We start from the raw sequence: 12,693 nt of genomic DNA on the forward strand, positions 1-12,693 counted from the left end.
TTAGCGCAAATTGCAGACTTTGGCGCGTGGTATTGGATGACAGGTTAGCCTTTAATGAAGGAGAAAGCAGGGGTAATTAAATCTGGACGGGGCTTTTGTGTGGCCCCGAGCAGGCACAAGAGGAAAGAAAGTGGCAGAAACGGTCCGGCGTGACGCTGCTCTGTCATTCGAAACCGTTCTTCATGAGCGCGGGGTGAAGGGCGAGAAGCTATCTTAACTCCATCAATCCTGCGGACAGTTACAAACGACCTTTCACTTTCCATAAGGCGCCACGCGCGCTGAGCGGGAGCGACATTTTTCTGAGTTTTAGCTGATTTTTAGGGGCGACATCTGTGCAAACGGTTCCTTCTTCTTTCTCCGATTTAAAGAAAGTGAAGTGATGAACACTGTGCATATAAAGAAGCTCGACATGTTCGGTAACAATTCCTAAACCAGGCCTGCGTCGCTCTCACGGCCGACTTCAGTAACCGTGTTTAAAGATTTTTTTTTTTATTGTAATGAATGACTTCTGTTGTAAAAATGAAATGCTTTGTTTTCAAAAGGAAATATTCATTTTAGAGATTGTTCTCTGTCTTGGTTTTGTGTTTGCAGATACATAAGACAGAAAGCAGGCTGTCTGCGGCCCAGAAGCGACTACACGAGACCAAGAAGCAGCTCACAGAGCTGAAAAAAGAGGTGATGATCCCGGCGCATTCATAAATAAAAGTCTGCAAATCATTACATTGAGTTGTTTATTACATACAGAGATGTACTGGCTAGTCACCTTTCCTTTTTATTGCACTTTCACTGATGACGTTTAGTATCTGCTGCACATCACAGAGTTCCTGGGTGGGTGTGGTGACCACGTGGACTCACACCGCTGTGTTTGCCGTTAAAAATGTGTCAACTGTTCACTAAATCTAATCTAATTAGTGGTGGCTCGTTATTAAATGAGCTAGCTTTGCAACAAAAGGTTGTCAATGGAGCATCTAAATGCAGATATTTAGCTAGCTTAAAGCTCCTCAGGTTATTTACATGAGCTACAGGACTAGCATCCATCCATCCGCCCACCCAACCATCTTGCTATCCATCTCCCTACCCATCCATACCCCTACTATGCCACTGTTCACCTATAAACCCATCAGTCAGTCAACCCATCCATCCATCCATCCATTATAGTAGTGTTCAGTTTGTAGTAAACCACACTAACACTTGGGCTGTGTTTGTGTGTTCAGTGTGAACAAAAACAGAACGAGGTGGAGAAGCTGCAAGAAGAGATCACAAAGCGTGAAGTGCTGGAGAAGGAGAACGCCGAGGAGCTTCAGAGAGTAATCTCTGAGAAGAGAAACCTGGAGCTGGAGCTTGCCGTAATTGCCGAGAAACACAGAACGGCTCAACAGGAGGTCTGTCTGCTCACACTGCTGAACATATGACTGCAGAATTACAGCATCATCATCACGATGCTTTTCGTTACGCAGGTGTCCAGTCGAGATCAGGTGATTCTGCAGCTGAGGGCGGAGCTTCGAGTCTCGGTGGAGAAGAACCAGGGAGTGCGGGAGGAGGTGAGAAAGTGAGGGGGAAATATGTGGAGAGAATTCCATTTATATATGGCGGGAGTCTAGCGTGGACGAGTCGCAGGAGAAGAGGTTGAAATCTTCTAAGCAGTTTTGTCATCATTATACTGACTTCAGCTGTTTGTATAAAAAGCTGAGCTGGTCTTAGGAGGTGTTCAGAGGAAGAGGAGGAGGTGTGAATCTCCCCTGACCCTCGTGCAGCTCATCGCCACCCGCTTGTTTACCGTTTCATGAAAAATGCATGAGTGTGTGTTTGGAAGCTGCAGAATAATTTTCAATATTTAGCCAGGCTATGAATACAGATGATGTTGAACTTTTGTGCATTGCTGTACTCTGTATGTGTGTATGTATATGTGTGTGTGTGTGTGTGTGTGTGTGTAGCTGGGGCTGCAGGAGGCTGAGGTCAGCAGGCTTAATGAGAAGGTGAGGAAGCAGCAGGCCCACTTACAGGAGCTGAGAGAGATGTGTCGCCACGGAAACGCCCGGATGGACCAAGAACAGCAGAAAACACAGCAGCTCCAGAGTCAGTTACAGCTCGCCCAGCAACAGGTCGACACACACCATTGTTCACCGCTTACACACCCGACTGACCCAGAAACACGTCTGACTGCTTGTGTATCAAAAAAAACAAAAAAACATTTATTTTAAACATACATTATCTATTAATTAAAATAAAAATCCACAATGTCTGCCAATCCTGATGCCAAAGTGTACATAAGAGATGGAGGGAATGTGAACTTGGATCACCTTTTAATTTCATAAATGAAAATACATATTTCTTAATTATTGAAATATAAATTATACATATAAATATATGTAAAATGTGGTTTTACATAAAAGAACAGGAAAAATGGCACAGACGAACCTACACCTTTATCCTCATCCATAAATCGAGATTCTGTGAATATGCAAATTAGGAACGTCCCCACATCCGACACGTTTAGTTACGATGCATATTGCATGGTCTCTTATGTTTTATACTGCATTATACCGCAACAATAAAAGTGTAAGATGAAGTGCTAGTTTGTATTTTAGCTGTTAGATTTGTTTTATTTTCTTTGTTGCTTGTTTCTTAGTTGAATGTTTGTTTATTTGTTTTGTTTTTGTAGTTGTTTTGTTTTTCGTCATCATCTTATGTAGCTTATATAGTCTTATTGGGTTCACTGTTTTTTTATTTATTTGTTTTTGGTTAATTGTTAGTATTTATTACATTATTACATTAGCTATTTGGTTGGTTAGTTAGTTTGACAGTTATTTTGTTAGTATTAGTTCTTATTAGTTTTATTTTGTTTGTTTGGTCGGTTGTTAGTTACGTGGTTAGGGTTACGTTTAATCATTTCATACAGTCAGTTGGGTTTTTAGGTAGTTTCATTGTTAGGTTTAGGTGTTCCATGGTGTAGAACATCTCATGTGTTAGAGTTAGGGTTATAGGAGGAGTTGGATCAGGTTCAGCTCCACCCCCTGGACTTTTGGGTCTGAAATGTCAGTTTCAAACATGTAGAAACAAACCTACAATCAGCTTCACTTTTCATCAAGGTTAATTTGCCTGCGTATTAGTAAAGACTCTGTGTTCTTAAATCAAGTTGAAACGTCTTCAGGAGTAGAACAACAGTCCAGTCATTTACTTCCTGCTGTTAAACACTTCTCGCTGTCCGAGCTGAGACCCGTAACCCAGAGCCCGATTGCGCTGTGTTGTGTTTAGCTGAAGCGGCAGGCCGAGCGCACGGAGCGTCTGCAGGGGGAACTGACCGCCTCACGGCTCGAGCACGCCGCCGACGCAGAGCGCTGGACTCAGAGGAACCTTCTCCTGCACAGAGAGGTCCAGCAGCTGCAGGAGCAGAACGTCCAGCACACACAGCTCCTCGGAGAACTCAGAGAGAAGCTCAGAGAGGCCGAGCACACGCAGCACCTCGCCCAGGAGAAGGTAAATCTACAGATAAACACATGTACATCACAGGAAGTTAAAGATTATTGCTCTGAGTGCTCACTGGTTCCTGTTTAGCCGCTTTTTAACACTTTTCAGCTTCACTAGAACTCTGTGTGGAATATTTTCCTGCAGGATGAAGACAGCTGGAACCTTTTAACCTACTTTATTTTGGGGGAAAAGAAAAATCGCTGCTGTTTTTGAGACTGAAATTAGGGCGGTTTGGTGCACATTTTGGTTTTAATAGATGCTACTGCAAAGTCAGACATGCCTAATTCAGTTTCCGACACTGGTGCTGAGACACAGTCGTTAAGCTGGTGCATCGCAGCAGCATGTGATGAGCACAAAAAGATAAAAAAAAAAAGGCAGACAAATTGGACACAGCAGCCCCAAGGTCAGCCTGGCGCCCCTCTCTGTTAATCAGCCAATGGAAATTGCCATTTTAATCACAGGTTCTTTATTACAGTCACAAGAAGAGCATATCAAAGCCATTATGTAGTTTCTGAGTCATTTATCAAGGATCGAGGAAGAGAAAAAAAAGCTCTTTAAAAAAATGTGAAAACATTTCGGCGATAATGTCGTAACGGCATCAGCCTGTGAGGTTACAGCAACAGCTTCGACGGCTGGAATGTCCAATATTCAAAATGAAATTAGAAAATTAAGCAAAGTAAGATAGTTGGATGTTTGATCACTGTGATTGTGTTTGACTCAAATATGCTTCAATTGTGTCCATTTGTGTACTCTGGCTCCGCGGCATTCATCTGCTTTCAGAGCGGCTCGGTGCTGTGTGTGTGTGTGTGTGTGTGTGTGTTTAGTACATCAGTCCTGGGTCACAATTGGTATCATTTATGCCAAAATACCATTTATTGTGTGGTTTCCTTCCAAGTGTTGCAATGTTGTCTGAGAAAAATAGGTCAAATAGTGCGGCCAGGACCAGTAATATCTCACAAACTTCAGGGTCTTGCACAGGTCTGGAAAAGTCTGACGCTCGTTTCCAGACCTGGAATAATTCTGAAAATGTTTTGGAAAAATGATAAGTGTTCTGTATGTATGTATGTATGTATGTATATTATTTTTAAAAGCACATAATACTCAAGACTGAGGTTCTAAATCTGCTACCTTTAGATGTTCTCTCTCGCCTGTCTTCACCCTTTCATGTTTTTCCTTTTTTTAAATTTTTTTAATTTTATTTATTTCATTTTTCATATTGGTGAAGATGTTCATTTTTTCCCCTTTATAGATCCACCTGCATTCCTGACCTCACACAAGTTAAACAGGAATTACGTGGAAAAAAAACCACGATAGATAACATTAAATTTTTGTTTATGCATAGCAGTAAAGAAACATTTTAAAAGATAAAAAAATCAACACGTCAATAAAATGTAATTAAATATACAATACACAAAAATGAATAAAAAGTACCGTTAAAGATGAGTAAAAACTATATTACATTAGAAATTTATGTGAAATGAAATGTAAAATTAAATAAATAAAAATAATAAAATACTTCTCAGGCCTGGAGACTTTTGCTAGAACGCCACTGACAGTCAGTCCACTCCCACGTGATGTCTGGTAGGGATTAGTGATGATTTTGTTTGAACTTCAGGTAACAGAGTATGAGGAGTTCCTGAAGAAGCGGGACACAGAGATTAGACTTCTGAACCAGCAGCTGGAGGAGATCCAAGACGAAGTGCAAAAGAGCAGGAACTCGTCCCAGAGTCAGCGTTCTGCGCTGGATATCTTCAAACAGAAATACACCACTGCTATGGAGAAGGTCCAACAACTGCAGGTCCAGATCCAGAGAGCGGAGGAAGAGGCGGAGCTTTCTCAGAAACAGGTACGGTGTTTATAGTAGACAGATTGTGAAGGAGTTCGTTGATAAAACGCGCGGATTCTGTTTGTAACAGTATTCCCAGGTTGCAGGATTCAGTTTTTACTGTAGTTAAAAGAAGAAACCCAGGTGTTGTCCAAAAAAAAAAAAAAAAAGTAATTTGATTTAAACTCTAAACTATTGCAAGAGTAGAAATAAATGTTGACTAATAAATTAGACAATAATAAATAATGGTAATACTTTATCGACATCAATGCACCTCCTTCCAAATCGTGATTTTATTGTTTTAAGGGAACGTATGTCTCATTGGCACTAAGATCAGAGAAATGATGTAAAAATGGAGGTCCTGTAATTCAAACACTGCAGGCATCTGGCATCAAGTGAAAATAAAAATAAAATTCAATTATAAATAGTAATTATAAAAAATAAAATAATAATTAAAATGAAACAATAATTAAAGATTAAATTAAAATCAAATTAAAGTCATTTAAAATAAAGTTTTTTCTACAGGAAACTGTAATTCACGTTCTGATAGCGTGTGTTTTAGTGTGTTACGTGGTGTGTGTCAGGTTGTCGAGGCTCGAGCAGAAGTTTGCAGTTTAAGAGCTGAAATCTCCAGTCTGGAGTCTCGCTACGAGCAGAAAGCGAGGCAAGCGGAGCTCTCGGAGGAGGCGATGGAGCTGCTCACGGATGAGCTCCAGGCAGCGCTGGACAGCCTGAGGAGCCGAGAGGAGAGAAACCTGCTCCGCGAGGAGGAGATGGACCGTCAGCAAAAACAGGTCAGCTTCCTCAAGGCGTTTTCCTGAGCTCAGGCCTTTTCTCTGCTTCTAATATTTCCCTCACTGGTTATTCTGATCATTCTCACATTCAGTTTGGCGTCTCTATCAGAGTTCATTAATATCACTTAGCGAACATAAATATGTTGTGCGAAGAGAAACAGAAGGAAAAGAAAGTTTTTTAACTTCTTTTTCATGATTATCATGTCTGCGAGACGAACCTTTTTTTTCCAAGTGCTCATTTAATTTGTACAAAACAGAACTGCCACGTACAAGGTCAAGCTGGTGGAATTTAATTTTTAATCAAATAACATTTTATTTGTGTTTTCTGAAAGCAATTTGAAGGATGACTGTATTTTATTCTTTATTACATTCAGTAATGAGTTTGATTCTCTAGCTGCTGTAGAGAGACGCGTATCCGAGTCGCTCGGTACCCGAGTGCCTCTCAGCTCTGCGTGTCCTTTCACTCGAGGGCCTTGTTTTTTTAATCTCAGACTTATTCACTTGGAGAGTTTATATACCAGTGCTAATATTGATATATAAAAGCTTTTTGTGTTGTTTCAGATTCCTGACTTTTTATTAAAGTCGCTTATTATTCAGAAGTGTTTTAGATGAAAGATAACTCACGAGCCTCGTTGTTAATTCACTCATTTGTGTTGAGCTGTTGAGTCGATTACACTCCTAAAATTAATAATAGCGCTGCTTATAGACTTTATACATGCTTTTATTAATACTACAATTGTCTCTGAATGTAATCGAATACGCTAGAAAGGTTCACTAGGTGACACTAGAGGTGTGCACAGGGACTGGGATCTTGGTGATGGTACTTTAAATTAGGTTTAAATTTTTATTTAAGGAAATAGAACTAACTAAATTTGTTAAAAAATATCGTGGGCAGGCGCAAACAAAAATAAGTGCGTGAGGGGGGTTAAAAAAAAAAAAAACAGTCCCGCACATATCACTAGTGGAGACCAAATATGAACTGGAGTGATGGAGCTGAGGTTGAGAAACTGTCAGAGCCTTGTGGTTTAGGCCACGCCCACTTCTGGTTTAAATCCAAATATAGCTACAGTATCTTTCCACTACACAGTCGCCTTGACTTAGTCGGCTTCATATCGTAACTTGGGGCAGCAATTCAGAATACTTCTCAATTTTACAGCAAAATTTTATTTTTAAATTGCATAAGAGATTAGATTAGACTGTGCCAAAATTACTAGTCATAACTACGTCTTTGTTCCATAAAAATCTGTTACTTTGAGAACGCAAACATTTGTGCAAGTTGACGTACGATGACATGAGTTAGTATGGTGCTGAAAGTTGCTCCTCTGTGCAGTGGAAATAAGCCTTCAGTTCACTTTAATTTGCTGCAATAACGTAATAATCGATGGGCCTCATTTATTGAGCTGGAAATGAACCGATTTATTCGTAAATGTCTGTGCACTTGACGTTTTATGGACGTCGATAAAAATGCAAATGAGCTGTGTCGGGAACGCACTTTGCATGTTCTGGGTGTTCAACAGTACGCATGTGAGTACAAAGAAAATCAATGTTGCCCAAACTTTTGTAAATTCGGCAGGAGATTTTAGTTCGGTTTGGCTTACGCAAACATTTACACACTATTAAAAGATTGATAAATGAAGCCCGTTGTCTTTAATGGCTCAGGCTTGAGCAGAGTGGAATCAGCAGTGTTGGATTTCCAGGACCGCCTGTACACTGGGCTCGTCTGGAGCAGATTATTAGCTCAGGTTAACAATATTACCTGCTCATTTCTGAAATCATGGTCTGGACACGCCCTCCTGAGCTATACTAATAATTAAAAGTTTAGGTTCAATACCTCAATGGGCTTTTGCAAGGCAGCTGGGTCTGTAACATTTCCCGTTGTTCACTCGGGCTTTAGAGCCGGGATTAATTTCCACAAAACGTGTCGAGTCAATGTGATTGACTCCAATTACGGTATGAAAGGACGCTGAATATTCAAATGAGAGGAGTGGGTGATCGGCGGCCTGACGGAGAATGGAGGTGTGGAGCGATGCCAGTGGAAGGAACCACCCATTCATTAGCACCTGAGGTGAAATAATAGGCTCTCATTCACCGAGCAGTAGACATGTGTTCTGGTGGGAGAACAAGCCCCTGGTGGGCCTTTTTTTTTTCTTTTTTCTTTTTTTTTTGTTGTTGTCAGGTTTCTTCAGTAGCCGTTGGCACACAGTCAAGGTTTTGAATAACAGGGGCACATTAAGAGTCTTGAACTAACATGATCACGCATATTGAAAGTTAAATAATGAGCCGCATGGCTACATACATGGCTACATACATACATACATACATACATACATACATACATGGTAATTAAGGTAATTAAATAATAATAGATATAGATGCAAATTCCAGATTGATAGAAATGGACCCACGGTGTATTTCCTATTTAGTATACGTTTGCTAAACATGGTGGCAGCACTTATGGTTCTAAGACGCAGCCATAGCCTTGTCCAATCACCTGCAGCTAGAACCGGTCTCAGAATCACACATCCTAGCCACCTAGATGTAGTATACTTTTGGAGAAAAGAGACTAAATCTAGTATGCTATGGGATTCTTTGGTTTGTCCCTCTTGGGAACACAAGAGAGAGTTCCCTTTCAGACAGAGTGTTAGGGTAGAACCTAAGCTAGAGCCTGGTAACCAGACCTAGAACCTAACCATCCTGTTAACACCCTAAACCCAGGGGTGCTCGCCCATTTTGCCCATCAGGGAGCTTGGTCTGTGGGTCTGCAGCTGGACGTCACTCCCTAAATGTGGAATAACAAGTGAATTTTTATTGAAAAACCACTCACTAGCCTACGGCTGTCCTGGATACAACTTATTAGCACTTACTGTTGGTCATCTTGGTCATGATGCTCCTCTTGCTGTACCACTCAGGTCGAGAAGGAGGTGGCTCTGGTGAAAGCTGAGCTGCAGAACACACTCCTGACTCTCCAAACCAGAAGTGAAGAGCTGCAGGAGCTCCATGAGGAGATGCGGAAAGTGACTGAAGAGAAGAACCAGACGGAAAAAGAGAACCAGGTCATGAGGAACGAGCTCAAGCATCTGGATCATCAACTTCAGCAGCTCCTCTCCTTCTTCACAGATACAGGTAAGGTACTACCTCAGTAGTAGTGTCTAGATACAACAGTCAGAGCTGCTCTTACAGAAAAACACATTCTGACCAATCAGAATCCAGAATTCAACTATTTACCATTGCAAAATCCCAATCCTGGGGGTGCGTGTGTGTGTGTGTGTGTGTGTGTGTGTGTGTGTGCGCGCTGACCGCGTCTTGGCACTCTGAGTGTGTGATCACAACATCACAGCCTGATTGGCATGCCTCATTAGCAGATCTCTAATAAAGTCACTCTGGTGCGATGGCCTGATGCCACTCTGCATACAAAACACACGCACACACAGACAACTCTGATCACACACACACTCAAACTCACACACACACTGTTTGACACACTGACCACTGATCTGCAGTGTTATAGCGAGATACTGGATGAATATTTCGTGCCATTATTTAAATTTTCCTCACATTTACACCAAACAGAACTCTGCTTGTGTTAATAATACTAAAGTGTTGTTGTTGTCGTTCCTCTTTCGGCTGCTCCCATTAGGGGTCACCACAGTGGATCATCAGTCCGCGTATTTGATTTAGCACAGTTTTTATGCCGTATGCCCTTTCTGACACAACCCTCCTCAGCTTTATCCGGGCTTGGGCCCGGCGCTGAGAGCGCACCGTTGCATGCAGCTCCAGTGGCTGGGGTCGGTTCCCTGGCCGGGAATCGAACCCGGGCCGCATCGGTGAGAGCGCTGTGGCCTAACCACAAAAAATATGTGCTCTGCTAGGCAAAGATTTATGTTCTCTACAGTTTTCTGCATTAGTATGAAAAGAATAGAAGTCTTGTAGGTTTTTTAGTCTGCCAAATATATCAGGAATACAACTGCCCAGGGTGTAGAGCTGGTATCGGATCATCCCAGATTGTTGGTCAGCACAATACGGTGTGATGCAGTACTGGTAGTCAGTGGCCAAATCAGTGTAAAGTGTGATCAAAGTTTAAATGTCTGAGATATTTGTATAGCCACACTGACTTTAAATACTTAGTTAAATAGCAAGGTTATCCGAAAATGATCACTTAGTTGCTCTGGAAAGGATTTTCCCACTTCCCATGGAGAAGAAAGCTAATCTTAACAAGGCAGGCATCAGAGTTCGCACTACGCCAGGCTGAATCAGATGAGTAATTAAATAGCTAGCTAGCAATCCACCCGAGTGATTGATGTTACGATAGTATGTTACTTAGCATTTGGGTTTATGTGAAATGACACGATGCAGCCAAGCAAACGGAACCTTCCGGGTTTTCCAGTATACTCGATGGAAATGTGAATGTTATCCTACATGACTAATTTGACTAATTCCTAATTGACCTTTTGACAAATCACTGGTCTGCATCATCTCTTAACCCAAGTTTGGTTCTCTTGGTACCCTGGCAAGAAGGGACCAAATTCAGTACCTGTTTTGGGTGAAAATCACATCTGAAAATGAACATCCTGGCAGAATAATGGGATTTGTACCAGTGGAAAATGCCAAAGTTGTGAAACAGCACTAAGCTCCAATGGAAGAAGAACCTGATTGTTTGAGTCCTATAAATATTTTGCATCTGTTGATTGCAACAGCACTCGAAGGATTGCAGTCACTCCCGGTCGATGTGTCTGTTAGTTTGGAAAGTGCTGTGTGAGTAAGTAAGGTTAGATTGGGATATATTTACTGTTATCCTGGTTGTACTGAGAGCACAGGTTACTTAAGGGCATGTCAGGTTTAGGATGCACACGTTTCGCCCTGCTGTGCGTCTGGCTTTGTGTGTTTGGTTTAGCTGAAGCTGACATGCCCCCGCTTGGCTGTACATGTTCAATACACGCGCACAGGAACTGCAGCTCACCTTAATGATGGTTGTGTGTGTGTGTGTGTGTGTGTGTGTGTGTGTGTGAGGGGTAATGATGCAGTGCCGTGCTGCCTGGCTTGGCTGTCTGTAGAGAACTCCTCATTTGCAGTCTGGGAGGCCTTTGTTGTTCATGCGCACAGTGTTGTTACGCAGCCTGGAATGTCTCATTAAGAATTAACGTGGGCATCCTTAGCAGGCGACAGGCAGAGATCACCCTGCGACACACACACACACACACACACACACACACACACAGAGACACACACAGCCCTCCAGCCTGAGCGCTTTAATTATCAGGAGTTATCTGTCCCCCTCCCCTCCCTTTGTCCTCGCCGTGCCGGTTATGATCTGATTGTGAAGCATGCCGAGCTGCCGCGGCCTCACCTGGCACCCTCGCCTCCTCATTACCTTCCAGCTCCCACACTCGGCTAAACACGCCAGCTGCTTGGGTACTAGCTTTGGAAGATTTTTTCAACATGGTTCGATTTTTAAAAGCTGCACAACGACTTCTTTTTTCCCCCCAAAAGTCTTTCCTGGGATGAGACCCTGAGGTTGCCGGGGAAGGCGTCGTATCCAAGCTTTTCCAAAGAAGAGCTTAGCGTCTTCATTCCTGGGTGTCAAGGCAACAGTTTCACTGATGCACGTCTCTCCATCCCTTCCTTCCATAACATTAATGTCTACTCGACAGCAGCGCCACATATTGATTTCCAAGGGTGCTTAAAATGTAAAAAGGTATCCGTGGCGTTTGATTGGAATTGGTGTTGACCGTGCATAAGTGATGGATTTCATTTGAAAATTGTACTTTTTTTTGAGGTGGGGAAAAAAATGTGAAGGAGAAAATGGAAGATGTGCCGAGAACCATGAGAGTTCAAGTGGCTGATTGAACTGTATGAAGACAGACAGACTAAAAACGAGAGCGACCTGTCGAGGAACCTTCGCAGACTTCAACAACGGGGGGTTAAGAGACCGTCTTGTGCTTCAGCCACTCAGCCGAGCCCTTGGCGTGGATGAATGGAGTGCTTAAGAGAACAGAGCTCCTCGCCATGCTTTGTGTTTCCCCCTTATACACTTCCGCTTCCACGTCACTGTTGTCCTACGGCTAATCGATGAAGGACGGAGCTGTTTGCTTCTGTGCAGGGTTTTCCACTTTGAGCTGTTATTATTTCTCTTCTGCTCTACATCTAGATGCATTTTTTTTTTTTTTTTTTTGCACAAATTCATGACCTACGTGGCATGATGTACACCATTCTCTCGTTTTGTCAGTCTCTGCTGCATATGATTTGGCCTCAGTGACCTGCGCTGTGGCTGCTTGAGGTGTTTATTTTGTGAAATTACAAGCAGGTCTGTGATAAAAAAAAAAGACACGGAAGAATAATGCATTATGCGCCAGAATATAACTTAATGCAGCAGCTCCACGTCTATCCCTGCGGAAGAGAGCCGAGCACTGATTGGCTGGCAGTGACATGATTTACGAGGTCGGGGTTGCAGAGGTTGCCATGGATAGAACCTTCTGGAAAATGATATATCACAAAATAATTGAAGAATCCTTAGTGCTAGTGTAAAAATGTTTAAATGCAAATCCTGCTAATGCAAAGAAAAGTGAAAAATGGCAGCCTTATAGTGTGAGAGGTGAAGGCTGAGTGTGC

General features: G+C 42.3%; 1 protein-coding gene across 2 annotated transcripts in view; it reads left to right on the forward strand.

The window, feature by feature from the left end:
* LOC113541280 (putative leucine-rich repeat-containing protein DDB_G0290503) overlaps window positions 1–12,693 on the forward strand; it is a 118,010-nt gene that overhangs the window by 58,388 nt on the left and 46,929 nt on the right. For both annotated transcript variants that reach the window (XM_026938166.3, XM_053228029.1), the window contains 8 exons: window positions 592–675; window positions 1,215–1,382; window positions 1,458–1,541; window positions 1,935–2,102; window positions 3,256–3,477; window positions 5,084–5,314; window positions 5,878–6,087; window positions 8,997–9,210. In XM_026938166.3, coding sequence (XP_026793967.3) covers window positions 592–675; window positions 1,215–1,382; window positions 1,458–1,541; window positions 1,935–2,102; window positions 3,256–3,477; window positions 5,084–5,314; window positions 5,878–6,087; window positions 8,997–9,210 — 1,381 coding nt within the window. The remainder of the gene's footprint in view (window positions 1–591; window positions 676–1,214; window positions 1,383–1,457; window positions 1,542–1,934; window positions 2,103–3,255; window positions 3,478–5,083; window positions 5,315–5,877; window positions 6,088–8,996; window positions 9,211–12,693) is intronic.

This window comes from Pangasianodon hypophthalmus, chromosome 22, assembly GCF_027358585.1.
Source record: "Pangasianodon hypophthalmus isolate fPanHyp1 chromosome 22, fPanHyp1.pri, whole genome shotgun sequence".
Taxonomy (NCBI): Eukaryota; Metazoa; Chordata; class Actinopteri; order Siluriformes; family Pangasiidae; genus Pangasianodon; species Pangasianodon hypophthalmus.